We start from the raw sequence: 24487 nt of genomic DNA on the forward strand, positions 1-24487 counted from the left end.
GTTGTCCACCGTGGACACAAGGCCAGCAGTTTGTCCTGACCACAGGTCCTAATTATATGCTTTATTAACTAGGGTCCAGAGTTTTTTTCAGACCCAGTTAATATGAAGTATTTGAGTGTTCGCTGCCTGCAATTTGGGAAATATAAACTTTCAATTAGTCTAGACGTGACCAACGAGGATGCTTTTGCAATGTGCAGTGCCAACATAACAGGTAACTTGTGGAGTACAACGAGAGAGAGGCAGGTCGTTATTGCGTTGGACAAGTTAACTGTAAGGTTGCAAGATTGGATCCCCCGAGCTGAAAATCTTCTGCCCCTGGACGAGGCAGTTAACCCACCGTTCCAAGGCCGTCATTGAAAATAAGAATGTGTTCTTAACTGACTTGCCTAGTTAAATAAAGGTATAAAATAATTAAAAATAAAATAATAATTAAAGTACTTTTTTTTTAAATCAGAAAATTGGCGCCCAAAAATACAGATTTCCGATTGTTATGAAAACTTGAAATCGGACATTCCGATTAATCGGCCGACCTCTACCAGAAACCACACATTTGTTTCAACCAAGCAGTAGCTGGGGGGAGAGGTTAAGGGTCAGATGCTCTGGATGGGCAATATGGGGTCAAATCGCCTATTCAAATATAGTGTGCATGATATTGTTTTCTTTAAGGCAAATAGCCTATTCCCTTTATAGTGCGTAGTGCATGGCTCTGGTCAAAAGTAGTGCATTATATGGGGATTGGGGAACAGGCTGAATCTTTGTTTTGGGGGTAGATGTTCCCTTTGATCAGTTGACCAATCTTCTCCCGGTATTTCTGTAGATGTGCCAGTGTTCCACAGCAGTACCCTGGAGAGGCGTGTCCTGGCGCAGTCCCACCCCCAGGCCACATCAGCCCCTCAACAGGAGGACAACGACATGGTGGAGATTCTCATCTGAACTGAACCATGGCCTCTATAGGTCACAGGACAGGAGGACAATATGTGTTTGTGCATAATCAATACACACACACAAACATTCACAGACACACACTTTCAAAATAGGTGGAGGATTCCTTTTTTTGTTTTTTCAACGTTTGGTGTTTAACTAGTTGTCGAGTGACCGAGGGTGTGTTCAAATGCACAACTTTTTTAGATGTGCTTTAATGAACAATACTTTGTACGGATTGTGATTCGGGAGGTTTTAGTGTCATCAGAACGATCAGTGTTGCTGGAGGCTATTGGTTAACTAGCCCCCTTGGACCAAATGTATTGGCTACCATACGTTGCATCTATTGCACTACTTACTTTTTCACATTAAGTCTGATTTAGGTAATCTATTTATGTGTAGTAAACAGTACATTATTCACCAATGTTAGACGTGGCACTTGGGTAATCAGTGATATTGTAAACTACAAAACATTATTTTAACCTGTAGATACTGTATGTATGATGGCATGTGTATCATTTAACCGAACTGAATGGAATAGGTTTTTAGAAGCCATTCGGTTACATGGCACTGCCAGCCAAGGACCACAATGCACTGTTTAAAGTATTGGGGGACCGGCCCCCCATGTCACAGTGGAAAACTTGGGGGAGCGAGACTCACATTTCTACTGTGGTCCAATGTGCTGCCTGTGTGACCCCACTGGATGGGGTCTGTCTCTTTCGAAGTGCAGCAGTAGAAGAGGTTTGGTGTTCACCAATGTGCCTATGCATCAGTTAAGGTTCTCCACTACACCTGTCCTTCATTCCAGTCATGCTGGGTTTGAAAGGGTCTGCCCAGACTTACTTCAAATAATATTAGGCCTGAAATAGCCCGTTAGGATTTTAACTACTAGTTTATGCAATGATCAGACAATCTGGTAATCAACTGTCTTTCTACACCGATTGACATTGTATTTATGAAACTATATGGCTCTGTTTACAAAGGAAGCCCAATTCTGGTCTTTTGACAATAATTGGGCAAAAGATAGGCTGCGTTTAACCAGGCAGCCCAATTCCTATGTGGTGATGATAGCAGTTGAAATCCAAGCCAGTTTCACAACCGCACATGTCCCTTTCTTTTGACCAAAGGTAACAGAATGAGTTTGTCTGTGGCTTGATGTGATAATGTTATATCTATGATATCACATCAAACAGTGACTGAAATATCCACCCATATAACAATCTAGGTAGCAGTTGTGAGCATTTTTAATCCAAAGCCAAAAATGTGGGACCAAAGAAACACTCCACCAGCCTGTCTCCTGGCCTGACTCCACTATTGTCTTTAATGTCAATAGGTTAAGTGGACATAAAAAAACAACAACACTGAGGCCAATAATATCTGGAAACAAAATTTTAATTCACCTGCTCTAACAAACTGTCTCCTCGTATCTACATTTCTCCAACCTGGCTGATGCAGTGTTTGAAAGAAGTACACTACATCACCAAAAGTATGTGGACACCTGCTTGTCTCATTCCAAAATCATGGGCATTAATATGGAGTTGGTCCCTCCTTTGCTGCTATAACAGCCTCCACTCTTCTGGGAAGGATTTCCACTAGATGCTGGAACATTTCTGAGGGGATTTGCTTCCATTCATCCACAAGAGCATTAGTGAGGTCGGACACTGATGTTGGGCGATTAGGTCTGGCTTGCAGTTGGTGTTCCATGGGGTTGAGGTCAGGGCTCTGTGCAGGCCAGTCAAGTTCTTCCACATCAATTTTGACAAACCATTTCTGTATGGACTTCGCTTTGTGCACAGTGGCATTGTCTTGCTGAAACAGGAAAGAGCCTTCCCCAAACTGTTGCCACAAAGTTGGAATCACAGAATGTAATTGTATGCTGTAGCGTTAAGATTTCCCCTTCACTGGAACTAAAGGGGCTAGCCCGAACCATGAAAAACAACCCCAGACCATTATTCCTCCTCCACCAAACTTTATAATTGGCACTATACATTGGTGCAGGTAGCGTTCTCCTGGCATCCGCCAAACCCAGATTCGTCCGTCCGGCTGCCAGATGGTGAAGCGTGATTCATCACTCCAGAAAACACTTTTCCATTGCTCCAGAGTCCAATGGCGGCGAGCTATTCACCACTCTAGCCATTGCTTGGCATTGAGCATAGTCATCTTAGGCTTGTGTGCGGCTGCTTGGCCATGGAAACCCATTTCATGAAGCTCCCAATGAACAGTTCTTGTGCTGACATTGCATCCAGAGGCAGTTTGGAACTTGGTAGTAAGCGTTACAACCAAGGACAGACTTTTTATGCGCTTCAGCACTTGGCAGTTCTGTGAGCTTGTGTGGCCTACCACTTCGCGGCTGAGCCATTGTTGTTCCTAGACATTTCCACTTCACAATAACAGCATTTACAGTTGACCGGGGCAGAAATTTGACAAACTCACTTGTTGGAAAGGTGGCATCCTATGACGGTGCCATGTTGAAAGTCACTGAGCTCTTCAGTCAGGCAATTCTACTGCCAATGTTTGTCTATGGAGATTGCATGGCTGTGTGCTCAATGTCATACACCTGTCAGCAACCGGTGTGGCTAAAATAGCCGAATCCACCGATTTGAAGGGGTGTCCACATAACTTTGTATATAGTGTACAGTATGTCAGTTTTATAACTGAATAAAAAGCACAAAGTGTTAAGAAATTAAAAATGTCCAGCAGGGGGGGGGGGGGGCAATTTCTCCCCTTGTGGTGTCAAGTTGTTTGTCCAGGATAGACAATGGACCCTGGGATTGGAGACTGAACCTTGGGTGGGGACTATGGGATTGAACACCTAATATTTTTTTTTTTTTGGTGTTCATTTTACGCTTCTTGCTAAGGCTCATTTGGATGGCTATCAGTTGCACTTGCTGTTTTACTGTTTGTAAAATGACACTTTTCAATGGTTACATTTTCAAAAGGCCAATGGATTTCATGTTCAATTTATTGGGAGAGCATTAAATGTTTTGTCATGGTGTTACTAACAGCCATGTCAAAGTCCCCATTATCATGTACTGTACCAGCCTGCGCCGGAAGCTTCAGAAATGTAATTTATACATTAATTCAACTCTTAAAGCAAAGGTGTTCCCCTTAAAATCTGTACTGATAGCATACAGCACAATATGCAACTCTTTGCGGTCCCACCCAAATGCCAGTCCATGGGTCTTGCTTCAAATTTCATTAGGTGTTCTGTACCCATTACTGTCAAACAGATGATTAGCATTTACATGTTTAAGTCAAAGTGAGCCTGTAGACCTGCCTTATCAGTGTGGTGATGGGAATAATTATCAAACTATGTATTAACGTTTTTGGTCAATCAAGAGCAGAGTTGGTGAGTTTACCGGAATATCTGGTAGTAATGAATGTTACTTTTTTAAAGATGCAAGGTCTTCTAGTATTTGTGCCTTTCAACATCTGTAAAATAGATGCTGCTTGACAGTCATTACTGTACAATCGCCATTCACGTTTAATTAAATTGTATTTCTAGTCAGCCATCTGGTTTTTACAACAACAAAAAATTCATGCCGTTTTTATTTGTGGTTGAACATTTTTTGGGGTGTAATTTATGTACTCCTGACGACTTTCCAAATGTTTCAGATAGTGAGTTTACTTGGTTTAGTATTACATTTATTTTGTTAAATAAATATACAATGTGACTTTTCTGTGCATTTTCCTCTTATAATGTACACTACATGTATTTTTTTGGTATAGAGTACCACAGTAAGAGTTATAAAACCTAGCAGGCAAACGGTTCCATTCATTTTACCCCATAGGGGATTTTAGAAACACTTAAGGGCTGTGTTCCCTGTAGGCTTACCCTGGTGTAACGTTTCGATAACCCTGGAAATCTTTCTAGGACAAGGTGACCTTTCAATGTATTTGCTTACGTCACACCCTCCATGAAGAGCCTCCCACCGCCCTGTTAGTTCTGTCCTACCTGATAATTGTGCCCACCTGTTGTCCCAGGTCGAAATCAGTCCCTGATTAGAGGGGGAACATGCAGTGGAACGAGATGACTTATTTGATATCTAAGGGCTAGATTCAATTGGATTGAAATGCAGTGTCTTGGTGGAACGGCATTTGAGCTGTCAAATCCAGAAGCAGCTTGTTGCCATTGAATGCAATGAAACCACACCTGACAAATCCCATGCATCAGAATCTGCATAATGAATACCACCCAGATGTTTCAGCGGTGTGAGCAGTTGCTCGTGTGTCAAACCACTCCCTTATTATACCTACTGTGTTAGAAGTTCAAAACGGCGCAAGAAAGTGTAGGCACTATCGATGTTAGAAATAACGACTCAAATGTCAAACCATTGGAGTAAACATGCGTACCCTAACAGCAAACGGAAGTATTCCAATGGAAAAAACACTTCTGTTCCGTTTGCAACAGAATCGACGTAATGAATACGGCCCCAGACGAGGTTCAAGCAGGTGAAAGACCCAACGGACAAAACAAACCTCACTCAACATTATATTTCATTTTTTGCAAACCCAGTACAACTTCAAAAATGGAAAAAGAACAAGAAACCCCATGTAATAAATTAGTGTTCAATTTACATTCATGGTTAATGTCATTTGACTTCAGAGAAACATATCATTTCATATTATAAACTGGTCTGGAAAAGATCAAAGCCACTGAGGCAGCCAACTTCAAAGCACTTCATGTCACAGGCATTCAAACGCAGACATGTCTCACTTTAGTCTTGATTAAATAGAGGCCTTACAGAAGGACCTTATTACACATGTCCTGTCTGAAACGGATTACAATTTAGGCTTCTCTAAGTCTGAAAAGTTCCAAGTAAATCATACCATAATAGTATACTAGATACTTTGGACCAGTTACCAACTGACTCATGGCATTTCACCACCAGTGGTTAACAACTAGATTGAAATGTTAAGTTTACACAAGCTGTGTTTTGACAGACCTATGACGTAAATCTGATTATCCATCTCAACGACAACAATATAGAAGCCTCCGCAGTAACACTATCACTTCCTATCACCACCTCCAACCATGGTAAGCACGAGCTGTTCAAGTCACAGATGGCCAATCCTTTAGGCAAACATGAAATGGATCAATCCCTGATAATGTTGAAATATGCCAGCATCCATCTTGACAATCAACTTAGTCCATATTTGTGACCTATGCACAACCACTAATGCTCAACATCATTTTATCATCATAGTCCTAAGGCCCTACCTTAACAGTTGCTGAAATAGCTTCCTCTCCTGGGCCCAGATTCACAAAGCCTTAACTATAGCCTTGAAGAAAGTTAAGCAAAGTTGTTATTCCTCAAAAGGTTATTGGACATGTTCTTGCCCTTTCTCCTTAAGAAGAAATTTGGTTCTTAATTCCAAGTTAGCTAAACTCTTGGCATTGCGAGAAAAAGCTCATGAAAGCAGTTTAATTCACACAAACTTCATCTGAAAGTTTCAGTATTGATAATTTTAAACCCAATAACATGTTTTAGAGCAGTAATCATGCTAACATGATTGCCATTGCCAAGCAATTAAGATTTGTAAGAAGATTGTTGAGGAATTGCACTTAAACTATCTGATGAACGTATTTTTCTTCTTAAGAACCTTAAGTTTTTGCGTAAGCAGTGTTTAGTGAATCTGGGCCCTGGCCTTGGAAGAAAGGAGATGGGCCATTGCAATCTATACATGCTCAACATCGAACACCAACATGTGTGTAAGAATAAGTGCACTGACAAACTACCCAGCTGAGTAGATGTGTAATGCAGAGTTGAGCAAAGTAGCGTTGCAGAGCAGATGAGTGGGCTATTTGAGTGACGTGTGTCTGTTATCTGCGTATCCAGAGCCATCCGTTGAGCAGGCAGGCAGAAAGGAGCAGGGAGAAGAGCACCAGCTCAGTCTGTCTGTGTTCAGCGTTCTGCTTCTCCAGACCCGCCAGACGACGACTCATCTTCACCACCTGGACACGAGAAAGGCGCTGATCTGTTATACTGTAAGTGACAGATTTATTTTTTGTTTATACACAACATTTGTCATAGTGTAAAGATGGCCTCAGACTCAAAAAAGGACATCTTACAGAAATGCAACATACAAGAATCCATAACATTAGTGGCTCAATGGCCAGAAGTTATGGCTCCATCTACTGGTTGAACACAGGCTACACTATCATAATGGCATTGATGGAACAAAAGCATAACATTTTGACCAGACCAGACACGTTGCGTGTGCGAGCGTCGCAAAATACATTTAGAAATCCATGTTATTCAATTATTGCGAGCGTCTGCGATGCCAAGGGCTAAAATAGAAGTCCCTTCTATTTCTGACGCAGATCACGCTGAAAGTCCTGCCTCTCCCATTTCCTCATCAGTTTATAGAAGCAGGAACCCACGTGCCATCTCCTCATTGGCTATAACAACGTGGGTGATTGAAAGACAAACTGTTTTGCCGGTAGTCGTGGTAATACTATGAAAGTTTAGATGCCAATCCCCATATAAGTTCAAAGATGAAAAAGCCTGGAATGACTAGAAACGATTCGGTTGGCCGTTTTGTGTGGATTAATTGGCGAAGTAGAGGAGCTTGTGCATTTCAGGTAAAACAACAACTCAATGTTTATATCCCAGGACAAATGAGCTAGCAACAGCAAGCTAGCTAAATAGGACAAATTAGCTAACACGTGCAAGCTAACTGGCAAAATTGCCATACATGTTTAATGCTTTTCGACCTGTCCCCAAATTAATGTCATTGGTCCAGACTTTGTTTTGATATTTTAACCTGCGTGTCGTGATCGCATTTTGTGTAGGGAGACAAAATAAATGTATGCACGATAGCGCATGCGCGCAGCCGGATTGGGTTCGGTGTAAGGCCGCACTAACAGTAAACAGGTTTATTGCGAGAGATTCAGGCCTAAATTAAGCCTAAAGATGTTACTGATGTCACTCACCAAGTCCCCTAATGTCTTACCAGCACCATAAGATACTATCATGAATTAATATAGGCCTATATAAACATTTCATGACTGGATACATTGGCAGAATATTTTTTATACAACAAAATACAGGGTAGCCTGCCACTGACAGGTCTGAGTTTGTTGTGTGAATGAAGAAATACATTTGCCTGTTTTTTGTTGTTGTTTTTTTTACAATGCATCAGTGCAGCAATGTACACTGCTCAAAAAAATAAAAGGGAACACAATGTAACTCCAAGTCAATCACACTTCTGTGAAATCAAACTGTCCACTTAGGAAGCAACACTGATTGACAATAAATTTCACATGCTGTTGTGCAAATGGAATAGACAACAGGTGGAAATTATAGGCAATTAGCAAGACACCCCCAATAAAGGAGTGGTTCTGCAGGTGGTGACCAGACCACTTTTCAGTTCCTATGCTTCCTGGCTGATGTTTTGGTCACTTGAATGCTGGCGGTGCTTTCACTCTAGTGGTAGCATGAGACGGAGTCTACAACCCACACAAGTGGCTCAGGTAGTGCAGCTCATCCAGGATGGCACATCAATGCGAGCTGTGGCAAGAAGGTTTGCTGTGTCTGTCAGCGTAGTGTCGAGAGCATGGAGGCGCTACCAGGAGACAGGCCAGTACATCAGGAGACGTGGAGGAGGCCGTAGGAGGGCAACAACCCAGCAACAGGACCGCTACCTCCACCTTTGTGCAAGGAGGAGCAGGAGGAGCACTGCCAGAGCCCTGCAAAATGACCTCCAGCAGGCCACAAATGTGCATGTGTCTGCTCAAACGGTCAGAAACAGACTCCATGAGGGCCCGACGTCCACAGGTGGGGGTTGTGCTTACAGCCCAACACAGTGCAGGACGTTTGGCATTTGCCAGAAAACACCAAGATTGGCAAATTTGCCACTGGCGCCCTGTGCTCTTCACAGATGAAAGCAGGTTCACACTGAGCACATGTGACAGTCTGGAGACACCGTGGAGAACGTTCTGCTGCCTGCAACATCCTCCAGCATGACCGGTTTGGCGGTGGGTCAGTCATGGTATGGGGTGGCATTTCTTTGGGGGGCCGCACAACCCTCCATGTGCTCGCCAGAGGTAGCCTGACTGCCTTTAGGTACCGAGATGAGATCCTCAGACCCCTTGTGAGACCATATGCTGGTGCGGTTGGCCTCCTCCTAATGTGGTTGGCCTCCTCCTAATGCAAGACAATGCTAGACCTCATGTGGCTGGAGTGTGTCAACAGTTCCTGCAAGAGGAAGGTATTGATGCTATGGACTGGCCCGCCCGTTCCCCAGACCTGAATCCAATTGAGCACATCTGGGACATCATGTCTCGCTCCATCCACCAACGCCACGTTGCACCACAGACTGTCCAGGAGTTGGCGGATGCTTTAGTCCAGGTCTGGTAGGAGATCCCTCAGGAGACCAGCCGCCACATCAGGAGCATGCCCAGGCGTTGTAGGGAGGTCATACAGGCACGTGGAGGCCACACACACTACTGAGCCTCATTTTGACTTGTTTTAAGGACATTACATCAAAGTTGGATCAGTGTGGTTTTCCACTTTAATTTTGAGTGCGACTCCAAATCCAGACCTCCATGGGTTGATAAATTTGATTTCCATTGATAGTTGAATGTGCTGACAAAATCACACAATTATGTAAATAAAGAAGTATTTAAAAAGAACATTTCATTCAAATCCAGGATGTGTTATTTTAGTGTTCCCTTTATTTTTTTGAGCAGTGTATTAATTTAGCCTTTGTGATTACATTACACCAGAGCTACATGTCACTTTCGCCATTCAAACTTCCCTGCCAGTTCATTGCCAACACTGACCTATTTTATTGCAATTCAGCAAGCAAGAGGATTGATCAATGCTTTTTAAATTGCTCAAAAGTTTCAAACTACACGGAACAAAAATGTCAACACTATGTAAAGTGTTGGTCCTATGTTTCATGAGCTGAAAAAGATCCCAGAAATGTTCCATACTCATAAAAAACTTAATCTCAGATTTTGTTCAAATTTCTGTACATCCCTATTAGTGAGTATTTCTCTTTTGCCACGATAATCCACCCACCTGACAGGTGTGGCATATCAATAAACTGATTAAACAGCATGATCATTACACAGGTGCACCTTGTTCTGGGGACAAAATGCCACAAAAATGTCAGTTTTGTGAAAGAACTCAATGCTACAGATGGCTCATGTTGAGGGAGGGTGCAATTGGCATGCTGACTGCAGGAATGTCCACCAGAGCTTTTGCCAAAGAATTATAATGGCCATTTCTCTACCATAACCCGCCTCCCGTCATTTTAGAGAATTTGGCAGTACGTCCAACCAGCCTCACAACCGCAGGCCACATGTATGGCGTCTTGCGGACAAGTCGTTTGCTGACGTCTACATTGTGACCAGATGGACCCATGTTGGCAGTGGGGTTATGGTATGGGCAGACACAAGTCATGGTCAACTTACAATTGCATTTCATTGATGGCAAATTCAATGCACATAGATACAGTGACCAGATCCTGAGGGCCATTGTCATGCCGTTAAATCTCCCGCTATCACCTCATGTTTCAGCATAATGCATGGCCCCATGTCACAAGTATCTGCACACACTTCTTGGAAGCTTAAAATGTCCCAGTTCTTCCATGGCCTCTATACGCAGACATGTCACCCTTTGAGCAAGTTTGGGATGCTCTGGATCGACGTGTACAACCACATGTTCCAGTTCCTGCTAAAATCCAGCAACTTCGCACAGCCATTGAAGAGGACTGGGACAACATTCCACAGGCCACAATCAACAGCATGTTCAACTCTATGCAAAGGAGATGTGTCATGCTGCATTAAGCAAATGGTGGTCACACCAGATACAGAGTGGTTATCTGATCCAAGCTCCTACTTTTTTTTAAGGCATCATTGACCAACAGATGCATAACTGTATTCCCAGTCATGTGAAAGCCACAGATCAAGGCCTAATGAATGTATTTCAATTGACTAATTTCCTTATATGAAGTGTAACTCAGAGTACCAGTCAAAAGTTTGGACTCATGCAAGGGTTTTTCTTTATTTTTACTATTTTCTACATTGTAGAATTATAGTGAAGACAAACTATGCAATAACTAATAATAATATAATATATCCCATTTAGCAGACGCTTTTGTCCAAAGCGACTTACAAGTCGGCTGGGGCCACTACTTTTACATATGGGTGGTCCCAGCGGGAATCTAACCCACGACGCTTGGCGTTGCAAGCGCCATGCTCTACCGACTGAGCCACACAGGACCCTAACTAAGTAACCCCCCCCCCCCAAAAAAGTGCTAAACAAATCAAAATATATTTTATATTTGAGAATCTTGAAAGTAGCCACCCTATGCCTTGCTGACAGCTTTGCATTCTCTCAACCAGCTTCACCTGGAATGTTTTTCAAACAGCCTTGAAGGAGTTCCCACATTTGCTGAGCACTCTGCGGTCCTACTCATCCCAAACCATCTCAATTGGCTTGAGGTCGGGTGACTGTGGAGGCCAGGTCATCTGATGCAGCACTCCATCACTCTCATTCTTGGTCAAACAGCTATTGAAAAACAAATGATGGTCCCACTAAGTGCAAACCAGACGGGATGGCGTATCACTGCAGAATGCTGCGGTAGCCATGCTGGTTAAGTGTGCCTTGAATTCTAAATAAATCAGTGTCACCAGCAAAGCAGCATCACACCACCACCTCCATGCTTCACGGTGGGAACCACTCGAGATCATCCGTTCACCTACTCTGCATCTCACAAAGACACGGCAGTTAGAACCCAAAATCTCACATTTGGACTCATCAGACCAAAAGGACAAATTTCCACCGGTCTAATGTTCATTGCTCGTGTTCTTGGCCCAAGCGAGTCCTTTAGTAGTGGTTTCTTTGCAGCAATTTGACCATGAAGGCCTGATTCATGCAGTCTCCTCTGAACAGTTGATGTTGAGATGTGTCTGATACTTGAACTCTGAAGCATTTATTTGTGCTGCAATTTCTGAGGCTGAATATATTTGGATTTGTTTAACATTTTTTTGGTTAATACATGATTCCATAGAATTGATGTCTTTGCCATTATTCTACAATGTAGAAAATAGTAAAAATGAGTAGGCGTCCAAACCTTTGACTGATAAAGAGATATATACAGTGGGGCAAAAAAATATTTAGTCAGCCACCAATTGTGCAAGTTCTCCCACTTAAAAAGATGAGGCCTATAATTTTCATCATAGGTACACTTCAACTATGACAGACAAAATGAGAGAAAAAAAATCCAGAAAATCACATTGTAGGATTTTTAATGAATTTATTTGCAAGTTATGGTGGAAAATAAGTATTTGGTCACCTACAAACAAGCAAGATCTCTGTCTCTCACAGACATGTAACTTCTTTAAGAGGCTCCTCTGTCCTCCACTCTACCTGTATTAATGGCACTTGTTTGAACTTGTTATCAGTATAAAAGACACCTGTCCATAACCTCAAACAGTCACACTCCAAACTCCACTATGGCCAAGACCAAAGAGCTGTCAAAGGGAATGGTCCTAGCCCTCACCCTCCGATCCAACAGGTCCCAGACGTGCTCAATGGGATTGAGATCCGGGCTCTTCGCTAGCCATGGCAGAACACTGACATTCCTGTCTTGCAGGAAATCACGCACAGAACGAGCAGTATGGCTGATGGTATTGTTATGCTGGAAGGTCATGTCAGGATGAGCCTGCAGGAAGGGTAGCTCATGAGGGAGGAGGATGTCTTCCCTGTAACGCACAGCGTTGAGATTGCCTGCAATGACAACAAGCTCATTCTGATGATGCTGTGACACAAAGCCCCTAGACCATGACGGACCCACCACCTCCAAATCGGTCCTGCTCCAGAGTACAGGCCTCAGTGTAACACTCATTCCTTCAACGATAAGTATGAATCCGACCATCACCCCCGGTGAGACAAAACTGCGACTAGTCAATGAAGAACACTTTTTGCCAGTCCTGTCTGGTCCAGCGACGGTGGGTTTATGCCCATAGGCGACGTTGTTGCCGGTGATGTCTGGTGAGGACCTGCCTTACAACAGGCCTACAGTAAATAAACCCTCAGTCCAGCCTCTCTTAGCCTATTGCGGACAGTCTGAACACTGATGGAAGAATTTTGCATTCCTGGTGTAACTTGGGCAGTTGTTGTTGCCATCCTGTTCCGCAGGTGTGATGTTCGGATGTACTGACCCTGTGCAGGTGTTGTTACACGTGGTCTGCCACTGCGAGGACGATCAGCTGTCCATCCTGTCTCAGGCGTCTCACAGTATGGACATTGCAATTTATTGCCCTGGCCACATCTGCAGTCCTCATGCAGCATGCCTAAGGCACGTTCACGCTAATTGTTAATTAGTTGTTTATAGTTCATTATTGAACGAGCATGGGAAACAGTGTTTACAATGAAGATCTGTGAAGTTATTTGGATTTTTCCTAATTATCTTTGAAAAGACAGGGTCCTGAAAAAGGAACGTTTCTTTTTTTGCTGAGTTTATATGCTACTCGTTTAAGAGAGAGGGGGAAGAGATAGGCAAGTTGTCTGTCGAGATGCGCGAAAGACAAAAAAACAGTGAAATATCCGCCAGAGTATAGACTACTCTTAGATAAAATAATTAATCAAATAAAAATGGCCCAGTGTCAACATTACCTTTTATTTATTTATAAATAAAGGTAATGTTATTTATTAACATAACCACCGACTGCTTCACTAAAATGTATCAATGGCTGATATGCACTCAATCTGTCCATAGCCTGTCTTCTATTTTCAAATGGATGTCAATTTCATCTTCATATAGCCTAGGCCTATATCACAGCTGTCTCTATAGCTTCCCCTTAACTTTCCACGTCAATTTATATTATATTGATTTTGCATTATCCTATAAGGTAGACTAGTTCACATGCAGGTGTCAATCAGACAGTGTCATTCAGACGTTCAATGGAAGGCGAAAGTAGCTCATTATTGTCTCTTTTCACCCCACGAGAGGGGTTATTAGCCTGCTTACCTGTCTCCTAAGTACGATGAATTCCACAGCTGCACATCCCTCATCTGGGCTCATCCAGGAGTCCCGCATGGCACTGCCAACCACACAAACAGGGATAAAGGTAAATGGTGCATATGCACACACACCCACACTTCAATGCTTTAGGCTTCAGAAAAGTGTTGTTGGTACCACAAAACAAGCCCAATAATAGGAAATGCCAATGGTTTGCCAGAACTTGTCACCTTTTCCTGGCTGTTTCGACATACACAGGGGGCTCCTCAACCACAGCAGTAGTTGGGTGTTCAGGAGAGCTGAACCTTTAAACCAGGGAGAGAGACCACAGTCTGCAAAGGGGCTTTCAACACAAGGCAGATAGAAGAACAACAGGGAAGGATCCAGCATGAGGAAAAACAACCAGAAGTGGGCAACAAAAGACAGCACAAAGCAGTAGTAAGATGAAGTTGTCCCATGGATGCTGATCTAAGATCAGTTTTCCATTGTTGCCTGTAAAGGCTAAGGTTAGGATTAGGGTACAATGGGCTGATCCAAGATGTGTGCCAACTGGCAAGTTCTACCCGAAGCAAGAGCAAAGCAGGGAGAAGCAGCATGCAGAGTTTAGAGTGCAGAGGGACGGGACAGTTCATCACTGAGGACTTAACATGGTCCACACAGACCCGCATATTAATGAAATGGGCACGACAGCACCTCTTCCCCCTCAGGTGGCTGAAAAGATTTGGCATGGGCCCTTGGATTCTCAATAAGCGCTACAGCTGGACCCTCAAGAGCACCTTGACTGGCTGCATCACCGCTTGCTATGGCAAATGCACCTCCCTCGACCGCAAAGCGCTACAGAGGGTGGTGCGGACGGCCCTGTACATCACTGGGGCAGAGCTCCCTTGCCTTCCAGGACCTCTAATATCAGGCGGGGTAAGAACAAGGTCTGAAAAATTGTCAAAGACTCCAGCCACCCTAGACATAGACTGTGCTCTTTCCATGACACAAGCTATGATCCCATATTCATGTCACCTGTTAAATCCACTTCAATCAGTGTAGATGAAGGAGAGGAGACAGGTTAAAGAAGGATTGTTAAGCCTTGAGACGGATTGTGTATGTGTGTCATTCAGAGGGTGAATGGGCAAGACAAAATATTGGCGTGCCTTTGAACGAGGTATGGTAGTAAGTGCCAGGCTCACCAGTTTGTGTCAAGAACTGCAACGCTGCTGGGTTTTTCACACTCAACAGTTTCCCGTGTGTATCAAGAATGGTCCACCACACAAGGGACATTCAGCCAACTTGACAGCTGTGGGAAGCTTTGGAGTCAACACGGGCCAGTATCCCTGTGGAACGCTTGACACCTTATAGAGTCCATGTCCTGACAAATTGAGGCTGTTCTGAGGGCAAAACTGGGGGGCCAACTCAATATTAGGATGATGTACTGTGTATAGTGTACAAAATATTAAGAACCAGTCAAAAGTTGACACCTACTCATTCCAGTTTTTTTTCTTTTTCTACATTGTAGAATAGTGACAACATCAAAACTATGAAATAGCACATATGGAATGATGTAGTAACCAAATAAGTGTTCAATCAAAAATATATTTTATAGTTTTTGGTTACTACATGATTCCATATGTATTATTTCATAGTTTTGATGTCTTCACTATTCTACAATGTAGAAAATAAAAGAATTTAAGAAAAACCCTTGAATGAGTAGGTGTCAACTTTTGACTGGTACTGTAAATACAGACACCATTTTATTGCTAGTCACTTTACGTCCATATCTACCGGGGTGGCAGGGTAGCCTAGTGGTTAGAGTGTTGGACTAGTAACCGGAAGGTTACAAATTCAATCCGCCGAGCTGACAAGGTACAAATCTGTCATTCTGCCCCTGAACAGGCAGTTAACCCACTGTTCCTAGGCCGTCATTGAAAATAAGAATTTGTTCTTAACTGACTTGCCTAGTGAAATAAAGGTAAAATAAATAAAAATACCTTATTTTTTTTACTCTGCATCGTTGGAAAGGGCTAATAAGCAAGCATTTCATGGTATACTTGGGGCGGCAGGTAGTCCAGTGGTTAGAGCAGTTAACCCACTGTTCCGTCATTGTAAATAATCATTTGTTCTTAACTGACTTGCCTAGTAAAATAAAAGGTCAAATAAAAATAGTATGATTAACCTAAGTTGTGAGTAAAGGAAGTGATCCTGTAGTCAAGAATGAATCCTTTATTGAGGCAAAAGCTTTGCCAAGAAAGTTAGAACTAGTAGTGTAAGGACATAAATGCAAGCCCAAGCAAGGAAGAAATGGAAGGAGGTTAGGTGCCATTTGTTAAGATTTCGGTTTGGGTAGGCAGGGGGTCACTCAGGTCAGAGAAGGTATGACCCCTAACCTGTATTTCTGAGTGACAGTCTGCAGAAGGCACTGTGAGGCCTGCTGGCCCAGTTCCTTGGCAGCCTGCAGCATGGTCTGTGGGGACAGGAGGCTGGGTAGGGTGGCAGGGAGCCCCAGGGGCATGGGCAGGGTGTCTGCAGCAGCAGTAGAGGAGCGCTGAGGGGGGCATCCTGCACCGCCGCAACTACAACAGGCACAAGTGAGGGGTGGGGGTGGGTTGGGTCACCAGGACAGACAGAGGGGCACAACACTTACCAAGCATAGTGACCACGCCACAACTTCACGTTGCCTCCAATATAACCTACATGTAGGGAGAGGCTAGAGATCAGAGAAACCAATGTGTCTCCCTCTGCTGGAAACACAGGTGACGAATAGGAGGACAACGCTGCATGGGGCCTGAGGCAGCGCAAAGTCAATAGAATGTAGTGTCCCAAGCCAACAATGCAACTTCCCCTTTGTGTCTTTCTGAAATGTTCCAGGTGTTGAAAGAATTTTGATAAATAATTTATGCTACTCTGGTTACATATGGCCGAGTTGTCTCGTCCACAAAGTGATGAAGACCAACTAAAATCATGCTTCAATGTGAAGTGTTCTGAAAACATTCAGCATCATGTCTTTTGAGAGCTTTTTGTCATGTGTTTTTTTTTTTAAAGCTTTTTTTTCTCCATTTTTGAGGAAGCGTTGTACATGTAACCGCCTCACTGGGCAGAGGAGCATGCAGAGAGGCAGGTAGCCTAGCGGCTAAGAGCGTTGGGTCAGTAATCAGAAGACCGCTGGTTCGAATCCCCGAGCCAACGAGGTGAGACATCTGTCGATGTGCCCTTTGAGCAAGGCACTTAACCCTAAATGCTCCTGTAAGTCGCTCTGGATAAGAGCTTCTACTAAATGACAAATGTAAATGTAATAAGCCACTCAGTCTGGTCCAAGGAAAGAGATGGATCTCTATGGTGACATTTAAAAGGAGTTAAAGAAGTGTTTAATCCAATGTGTCTTGTACTTACGAGATAGGGGTGTGCGGTGTCTGTTTGCAGGTGGGGGTGCCAGGGTTGCTCCTGCCAAAAGCCTGGTCACTGTAGGACCTACGCAGTGGACTCTGTCACAGAAGAGAGAAAGAGTAACATGAGTTCAATAAGGAAGAGATGGATAACTGGTGGCCCCCTTTGGTAGGCCTGCAGATCAATTTCCAAATCCAGGGATGCAAACTGGTGAGGGCCCAACTGAAACATGCAAAGTACACCTGGCATACCCCGTTTTATCCACTGTATTGAAAAAGAGGGAGGGTGAATGGTGTTCCTTTCAACTCTATAGTGGCTTCCAGCTTAAGCCAGGCCCAGCTACACTTAATCCCTGAATCCACTTGTTTAACAAGCAACGCCTCAGTTTCACCTAATTCTCTCATTCTGAAAATTAACCACATACTGTAGAGGGAATTTGTAGGTGATCGAATAAACCCCCACTTCCTTCCTTCTGCTAGCAAACATGCAATCTTTGGACAACAAAAAAGATGACCCACACAGAAGATTAAACTACCAACGGGACATTCAAAACTGTAATATCTTGTGCTTCATTGACGTGACTGAACAACGTCACTATCAACATACAGCTGGCGGGTTATATGCTGCACCGGCAGGATAGAACAGCGGCGCCTGGTAAGACAAGGGGCAGCGGACTATGTATTTTTGTAAATAACAGCTGGTGCACGATATCTAAGGAAGTCTCGAGCTATTGCTCGCCTGAGGTAGAGTATCTCATGATAAACTGTAGACCACACTACCTGCCTAGAGAATTTATCTGTATTTTTCGTAGCTATTTACATACCACCACAGAGGCTGGCACTAAGACAGCATTGAATGAGCTGTATTCCGCCATAAGCAAACAAGAAAATGCTCACCCAGAGGCAGCACTCTTAGTAGCTGGGGACTTTAATGCAAGGAAACTTAAATCAGTTTTACCAACTTTCTTTCAGTATGTTAAAATGTGCAACCCAAAAAAATAACTCACTTTTACTCCACGTACAGAGGCGCATACAAAGCTCTCCCTCACCCTCCATTTGGCAAATCTGACCATAATTCTATCCTCCTGATTCCTGCTTACAATCAAAAATGAAAGCGGGAAGCGACCAGTGACTAGATCAATAAAAAAGTGGTCAGATGAAGCAGATGCTAAGCTACAGGACTGTTTTTCTAGCACAGACTGGAATATGATCCGGGATTCCTCCAATGGTATTGAGGGGTACACCACATCAGTCATTGGCTTCATCAATAAGTGCATCGATGACATTGTCCCCAAAGTGACCATACGTACATACCCCAACCAGAAGCCATGTATTACAGGCAACATCCACACTGAGCTAAAGGCTAGAGCTGCTGCTTTCAAGGAGCAGGACTCTAACCCGGAAGCTTGCTATGCCCTCCGACTTACCATCAAACAGGCAAAGCATCAATACAGGACTAAGATCGAATCGTACTACACCGGCTCTGACGCTCGTTGGATGTGGCAGGGCTGGCAAACCATTACAATCTACAAAGGGAAGCACAGCCAAGAGCTGCCCAGTGACACTAACCTAACAAATGAGCTAAATTACTTCTATGCTTCCTTCAAGGCAAATAACACTGAAACATTTATTTATTTATTTATTTATTTCACCTTTATTTAACCAGGTAGGCAAGTTGAGAACAAGTTCTCATTTACAATTGCGACCTGGCCAGGATAAAGCAAAGCAGTTCGACACATACAACGACACAGAGTTACACATTGAGTAAAACAAACATACAGTCAATAATACCGTATAAACAAGTCTATATACGATGTGAGCAAATGAGGTGAGATAAGGGAGGTAAAGGCAAAAAAAGGCCATGGTAGCAAAGTAAATACAATATAGCAAGTAAAACACTGGAATGGTAGATTTGCAATGGAAGAATGTGCAAAGTAGAAATAAAAATAATAGGGTGCAAAGGAGCAAAATTAATTAATTAAATACAGTAGGGAAAGAGGTAGTTGTTTGGGCTAAAATATAGGTGGGCTATGTACAGGTGCAGTAATCTGTGAGCTGCTCTGACAGTTGGTGCTTAAAGCTAGTGAGGGAGATAAGAGTTTCCAGTTTCAGTGCTTTTTGTAGATTGTTCCAGTCATTGGCAGCAGAGAACTGGAAGGAGAGGCGGCCAAAGAAAGAATTGGTTTTGGGGGTGACTAGAGAGATCTACCTGCTGGAGCGTGTGCTACAGGTGGGAGATGCTATGGTGACCAGCGAGCTGAGATAAGGGGGGACTTTACCTAGCAGGGTCTTGTAGATGACATGGAGCCAGTGGGTTTGGCGACGAGTATGAAGCGAGGGTCAGCCAACGAGAGCGTACAGGTCGCAATGGTGGGTAGTATATGGGGCTTTGGTGACAAAACGGATTGCACTGTGATAGACTGCATCCAATTTGTTGAGTAGGGTATTGGAGGCTATTTTGTAAATGACATCGCCAAAGTCGAGGATTGGTAGGATGGTCAGTTTTACAAGGGTATGTTTGGCAGCATGAGTGAAGGATGCTTTGTTGCGAAATAGGAAGCCAATTCTGGATTTAACTTTGGATTGGTGATATTTGATATGGGTCTGGAAGGAGAGTTTACAGTCGAACCAGACAACTAAGTATTTGTAGTTGTCCACGTATTCTAAATCAGAGCCGTCCAGAGTAGTGATGTTGGACAGGCGGGCAGGTGCGGGTAGCGATCGGTTGAAGAGCATGCATTTAGTTTTACTTGTATTTAAGAGCAATTGGAGGCCACGGAAGGAGAGTTGTATGGCATTGACGCTTGCCTGGAGGGTTGTTAACACAGTGTCCAAAGAAGGGCCAGAGGTATACAGAATGGTGTCGTCTGCGTAGAGGTGGATCAGAGACTCACCAGCAGCAAGAGCGACCTCATTGATGTATACAGAGAAGAGAGTCGGTCCAAGAATTGAACCCTGTGGCACCCCCATAGAGACTGCCAGAGGTCCGGACAGCAGACCCTCCGATTTGACACACTGAACTCTATCAGAGAAGTAGTTGGTGAACCAGGCGAGGCAATCATTTGAGAAACCAAGGCTGTCGAGTCTGCCGATGAGGATGTGGTGATTGACAGAGTCGAAAGCCTTGGCCAGATCAATGAACACGGCTGCACAGTAATGTTTCTTATCGATGGCGGTTAAGATATCGTTTAGGACCTTGAGCGTGGCTGAGAGCACCAGCTGTTCCGAAAGACTGATCACGCTCTCCGGCCCAAATGTGAGTAAGAGTGTTAAAACTGATCAACATTCACAAGGCCGCAGGGCCAGACGGATTACCAGGACGTGTACTGCGAGCACACGCTGACCAACTGACAAGTGTCTTCACTGACATTTTCAACCTCTCCCTGTCCGAGTCTGTAATACCAACATGTTTTAAGCAAACCACCATAGTGCCTGTGCCCAAGAACACTAAGGTAACCTGCCTAAACAACTACCGACACATAGCACTCACGTCTGTATCCATGAAGTGCTTTGAAAGGCTGCTCATGGCTCACATCAACACCATTAACCCTAGACCCACTCCAATTTGCATACCACCCCAACAGGGCCAAGCTTCCTGCCATCCAGGACCTCTATACCAGGTGGTGTCAGAGGAAGGCCCTAAAAATTGTCAAAGCTCCAACCACCCTAGTCATAGTCGGTTTTCTCTGCTACCGCACGGCAAGCGGTACCAGAGCTCCAAGTCTAGGTCCAAGAGGCTTCTAAACAGCTTCTACCCGAAGCCATAAGACTCCTGTCTACCTAGACTATTTGCATTGTGTCCCCCCTTTTTGTTTTTACACGGCTGGCACTCTGTTGTTATCCATGCACAGTCACTTTAATAACTCTACGTACATGTACATATTACCTTAACTAACCGGTGCCCCCACACATTGACTCTGTACCGGTACCCCCCCTGTATATAGTCTCGCTATTGTTATTTTACTGCTGCTCCTTAATTACTTGTTACTTTTATTTCTTATTCTTATCCTTTTTTAACTGTTTGTCAGTTAGGGGCTCGTAAGTAAGCATTTCATTGGTTGCTGTTGTATTCGGCGCATGTGACTAATATAATTTGATTTGAAAACAGTTTGTTAACTTGTTAACATTTCACACAGATTGCCAGAGTCCAGTAAGCAACTAACGCGTTATAACTTGAGGAACGACAAGGAGTTGTATACCAGTTAATACTATAGCGAATGGTTAGGTTACTAACGTTAGCTCATCTGATGTTGTAACGTTAGCTGTCTGACGTTATTAGCCAGATAATTTTCACTCCATAAACTCAATTATTTGATCAGTTATGTTGGTTAATGTGGCTCAACATATCTCTGGCTAGCTAACGGAGAATTCTATCCAGCTACTGTAGCAAGATGCTTAACAATGCTACCAATACTTATTCCACCACATTTTGTCCCTCACCTCAAACTTTCCAAATTCCAGTTGCACGATTCTACACGAATCACGCAGGTCACCTATTTTGGATTCAAAACGGCGTATTTCGCCAAAAAGGTGACTAGTTTGCATTCCTGCAAATCTCTTTTGGGGGAGGTGGGACTACGTCAGGTAAAAGAACAGAATACACAAGCTGCAATTTAGAAATGTGGTTGTGCATCAGCAGTTTCTCTTGTTATGTCAGTCACTCAATTAGCCCATGTCAGCAAACATTTTTAGATTGTAAATTGATCTTGAGGCCAGCTAAACTTGTAGTAATCATGGTTGAAATACCAAACGGGGGCTCCCTTGATTTTGTTAGTCATTCTCAGGCAAACATTTCTCTCCACCCGATGGCAAAATGTGTACAATTGCATGAAATTAACTAAAACTTTGGATTTTGCTTAGGCCCACCAAAAGGCTAGTGCCGGCTGACAATGTTTAGGTATAGATATAGGTATGCAGAACCGCAAGCCACTGCGGCCCCCCGTGTTGAGTCCAAATCTTTTTGGTGGCCCCCACCCCCATCAAAGTTGGCCATCCCTGAGTTCGATGGTGATAGGTCCAGATGGAAAATGCTGGGAATGTTTCAATCCAGGTGGTACCTGCATATTGAATCTTTTGCTAACTCCATCTCCTCAAATGCTATCCCCAAGCACGACTCTGAACACTTTAAAGAATGACACAGAGCAATGGCTTGACACTAAATGTATTAGTGACACTACACTTATCCAATTATTGTCAGACAACTCATTCCCAAAGAAAAGGTCCAGTCTCCACTCTCACATACCTGCACTGGTTCCCTCATGTAGGGGTCTCTTTCTCTGTTCCAGGCACTGTGCTGCTGTGCCTCCCATGCAGGCCCCAGAGGGAGGGCTGAGCCTTGCTTTGATGATGTGAACAGTGGATGGGGGCTCATGTCCGGGGCATCTATTAGTAAGTCACAAAGATATAAGAACACTGAGATATGATAGGGACTCACACACAGATCCCATTATCTGACTCAAATCCTGAAGAAAAAAAGAAAACAGAGCATTTTGGACCAGCATTGTTAAGTGGCTAAAGGAGTTTTTCTTCTGACCCGTCTTCATTCTATCGCAACTCTACTTCAAGTTCCTTGGTGTGCACATCACCAATAAACTATCACGGTCCAAACACACCAAGACAGTCGTTAAGAGGGCACAACAAATCCTATTTGCCCTCAGGAGACAAAATATTTGGCATGGGTTCTCAGATACTCAAAGTTATAGAGCTGCACCACTGAGAGCATCCTGACTGGTTGCATCAAAGCCTGGTATGGCAACTGCTCAGCCTCCAACCGCACGACAGAGGGTATTGCGTACAGCCCAGAACGTCACTGGGGCCAAGCTTCCTGCCATCCAGGACCTCTATACCAGGTGGTGTCAGAGGAAGACCCTAAAAATTGTAAAAGATACCAGCCCCCATGCTAACTCCTTTGTTTACTGCTGGTGCAGGCTATCAGATAATAGCTTCTTATGCTTTCGCCGAAAAGCATTTTTAAAATCTGACATGTTGGCTGGATTCACAACGAGTGTAGCTTTAATTGAGTATCTTACATGTGTGATTTAATGAAAGTTTGAATTTTATAGTACTTTATTTGAATCTGGCGCTCTGCATTTTCCCTGGCAATTGGCCAGTTGAGACATTTGCATCCCGCCTATCCCTAATTAAGGGCTTGTAAGTAAGCATTTAACTTTAAGGTCTACACCTGCTCTATTCGGCACAGGACAAATAAAATTGTATTTTGATTTGAACTTAAGCCATATAAATGCTTCCTGTTTTGTCTTTATCATCAATAGGCCCATCTCCAGACCAGCCATGTCCCCACCTGTGAGAGACAGCCTGTCTGGGATGTGCATGCTGTAAGAAGCGGGACAGTCAGCACACTCCTGCCTCTCCTCTTCCCAACTCTGTCCCATGCCTGGCCCCACTCTCAGCCGGTTGGGGACACGCATCTTCTGGTTGATGGCCTCAGAGAAGATGGTGTCACGGCCGCTGCGCACCTGGGAAACGTCACCCCGAAACTCCGAAGAGGCCATGGCAGCTGCTGTTTTAAGATCAAAATGTGTTACAACTTCTGAAGTCACAGTGCATCTTTGACAAGCCTATACTACCCCTATAAGACTATACTTGGATGTAGTTAGCTGATTAGGCAACAGGATTAGTCAAATGTTAGTAGGTTCATTTTCATGCAGTGTGGATTAGCTGGAACTATCTTGTGTTATTCTTTGGGTGCATAAATCCAGTCTGCCCAACTCCATCGTAAATCTTTGAGTTTAATTGGCTAGCGGCCTGTCAAATCATTGCAGATGGCAGGCAACTCAATTCAATTAATGTGAGAACAGCGTACCTCGGTGGCTAGTTGTCTGATTAATCAGGCTGTAATACACAATGAATTGGTATATACCGCCTTAAAGTAATGCCTGCAAATAATGTACATTTTCCTTACATCACAGAATGCTTAATAAAATTACATTTAAACTTACTATACCGGTTGTCTGTGCAGTTTGTCTTCAACTGCTCTATGGAACCAAGAATGCCATGACAATGAAAATGGTTCTGAATCAGGGTAGAGTAGAGAACAATCCACACGATTTTGGGAATTGCAGATTTTTGTGTAGATATAAATCAGAATATTTGTTTTTGAAATTCACACACAAAAAAAGGTGTTGATTGTTCTCCACCCTCCCCTGATTGAGATAATAGCCTACCATTTACTTTGTCATGGCACGCTTAGCTGGCTA

At 43.6% G+C, this 24487-nt stretch overlaps 2 protein-coding genes and 1 long non-coding RNA gene across 9 annotated transcripts in view; 2 read left to right on the forward strand and 1 right to left on the reverse strand.

The window, feature by feature from the left end:
* The window catches only part of amot (angiomotin), a 57575-nt gene extending 52980 nt beyond the window's left edge, over positions 1-4595 (forward strand). For all 6 annotated transcript variants that reach the window (XM_064978463.1, XM_064978460.1, XM_064978462.1 and 3 more), the window contains one exon: positions 818-4595. In XM_064978463.1, the coding sequence (XP_064834535.1) occupies positions 818-933 (116 nt within the window). In that variant the 3' untranslated portion in view covers positions 934-4595. The remainder of the gene's footprint in view (positions 1-817) is intronic.
* Positions 4596-5400: 805 nt separating this feature from the next.
* On the reverse strand, positions 5401-23782 carry LOC135548651 (mitochondrial fission factor homolog B-like). 2 transcript variants are annotated; one of them, XM_064978467.1, is made up of 7 exons: positions 23572-23782; positions 22513-22652; positions 17278-17369; positions 16275-16460; positions 14130-14204; positions 13909-13981; positions 5401-6877 (listed from the first exon to the last, which is right to left on the reverse strand). In XM_064978467.1, the coding sequence occupies exons 1-7, from the start codon at positions 23780-23782 to the stop codon at positions 6746-6748; spliced, it is 909 nt and encodes a 302-aa protein (XP_064834539.1). In that variant the 3' UTR covers positions 5401-6745. The 2 variants fall into 2 exon arrangements, with proteins under 2 accessions (XP_064834539.1, XP_064834540.1); XM_064978468.1 differs by lacking the exon at positions 16275-16460.
* LOC135548652 (uncharacterized) lies at positions 6826-23632 on the forward strand. Its single transcript, XR_010456865.1, has 3 exons — positions 6826-6910; positions 22556-22658; positions 23543-23632. It is a non-coding gene; the product is annotated as an uncharacterized LOC135548652 (long non-coding RNA).
* Positions 23783-24487: the final 705 nt, after the last annotated feature.

The sequence above is a fragment of the Oncorhynchus masou genome, chromosome 11, assembly GCF_036934945.1.
Source record: "Oncorhynchus masou masou isolate Uvic2021 chromosome 11, UVic_Omas_1.1, whole genome shotgun sequence".
Classification (NCBI taxonomy): domain Eukaryota; kingdom Metazoa; phylum Chordata; class Actinopteri; order Salmoniformes; family Salmonidae; genus Oncorhynchus; species Oncorhynchus masou.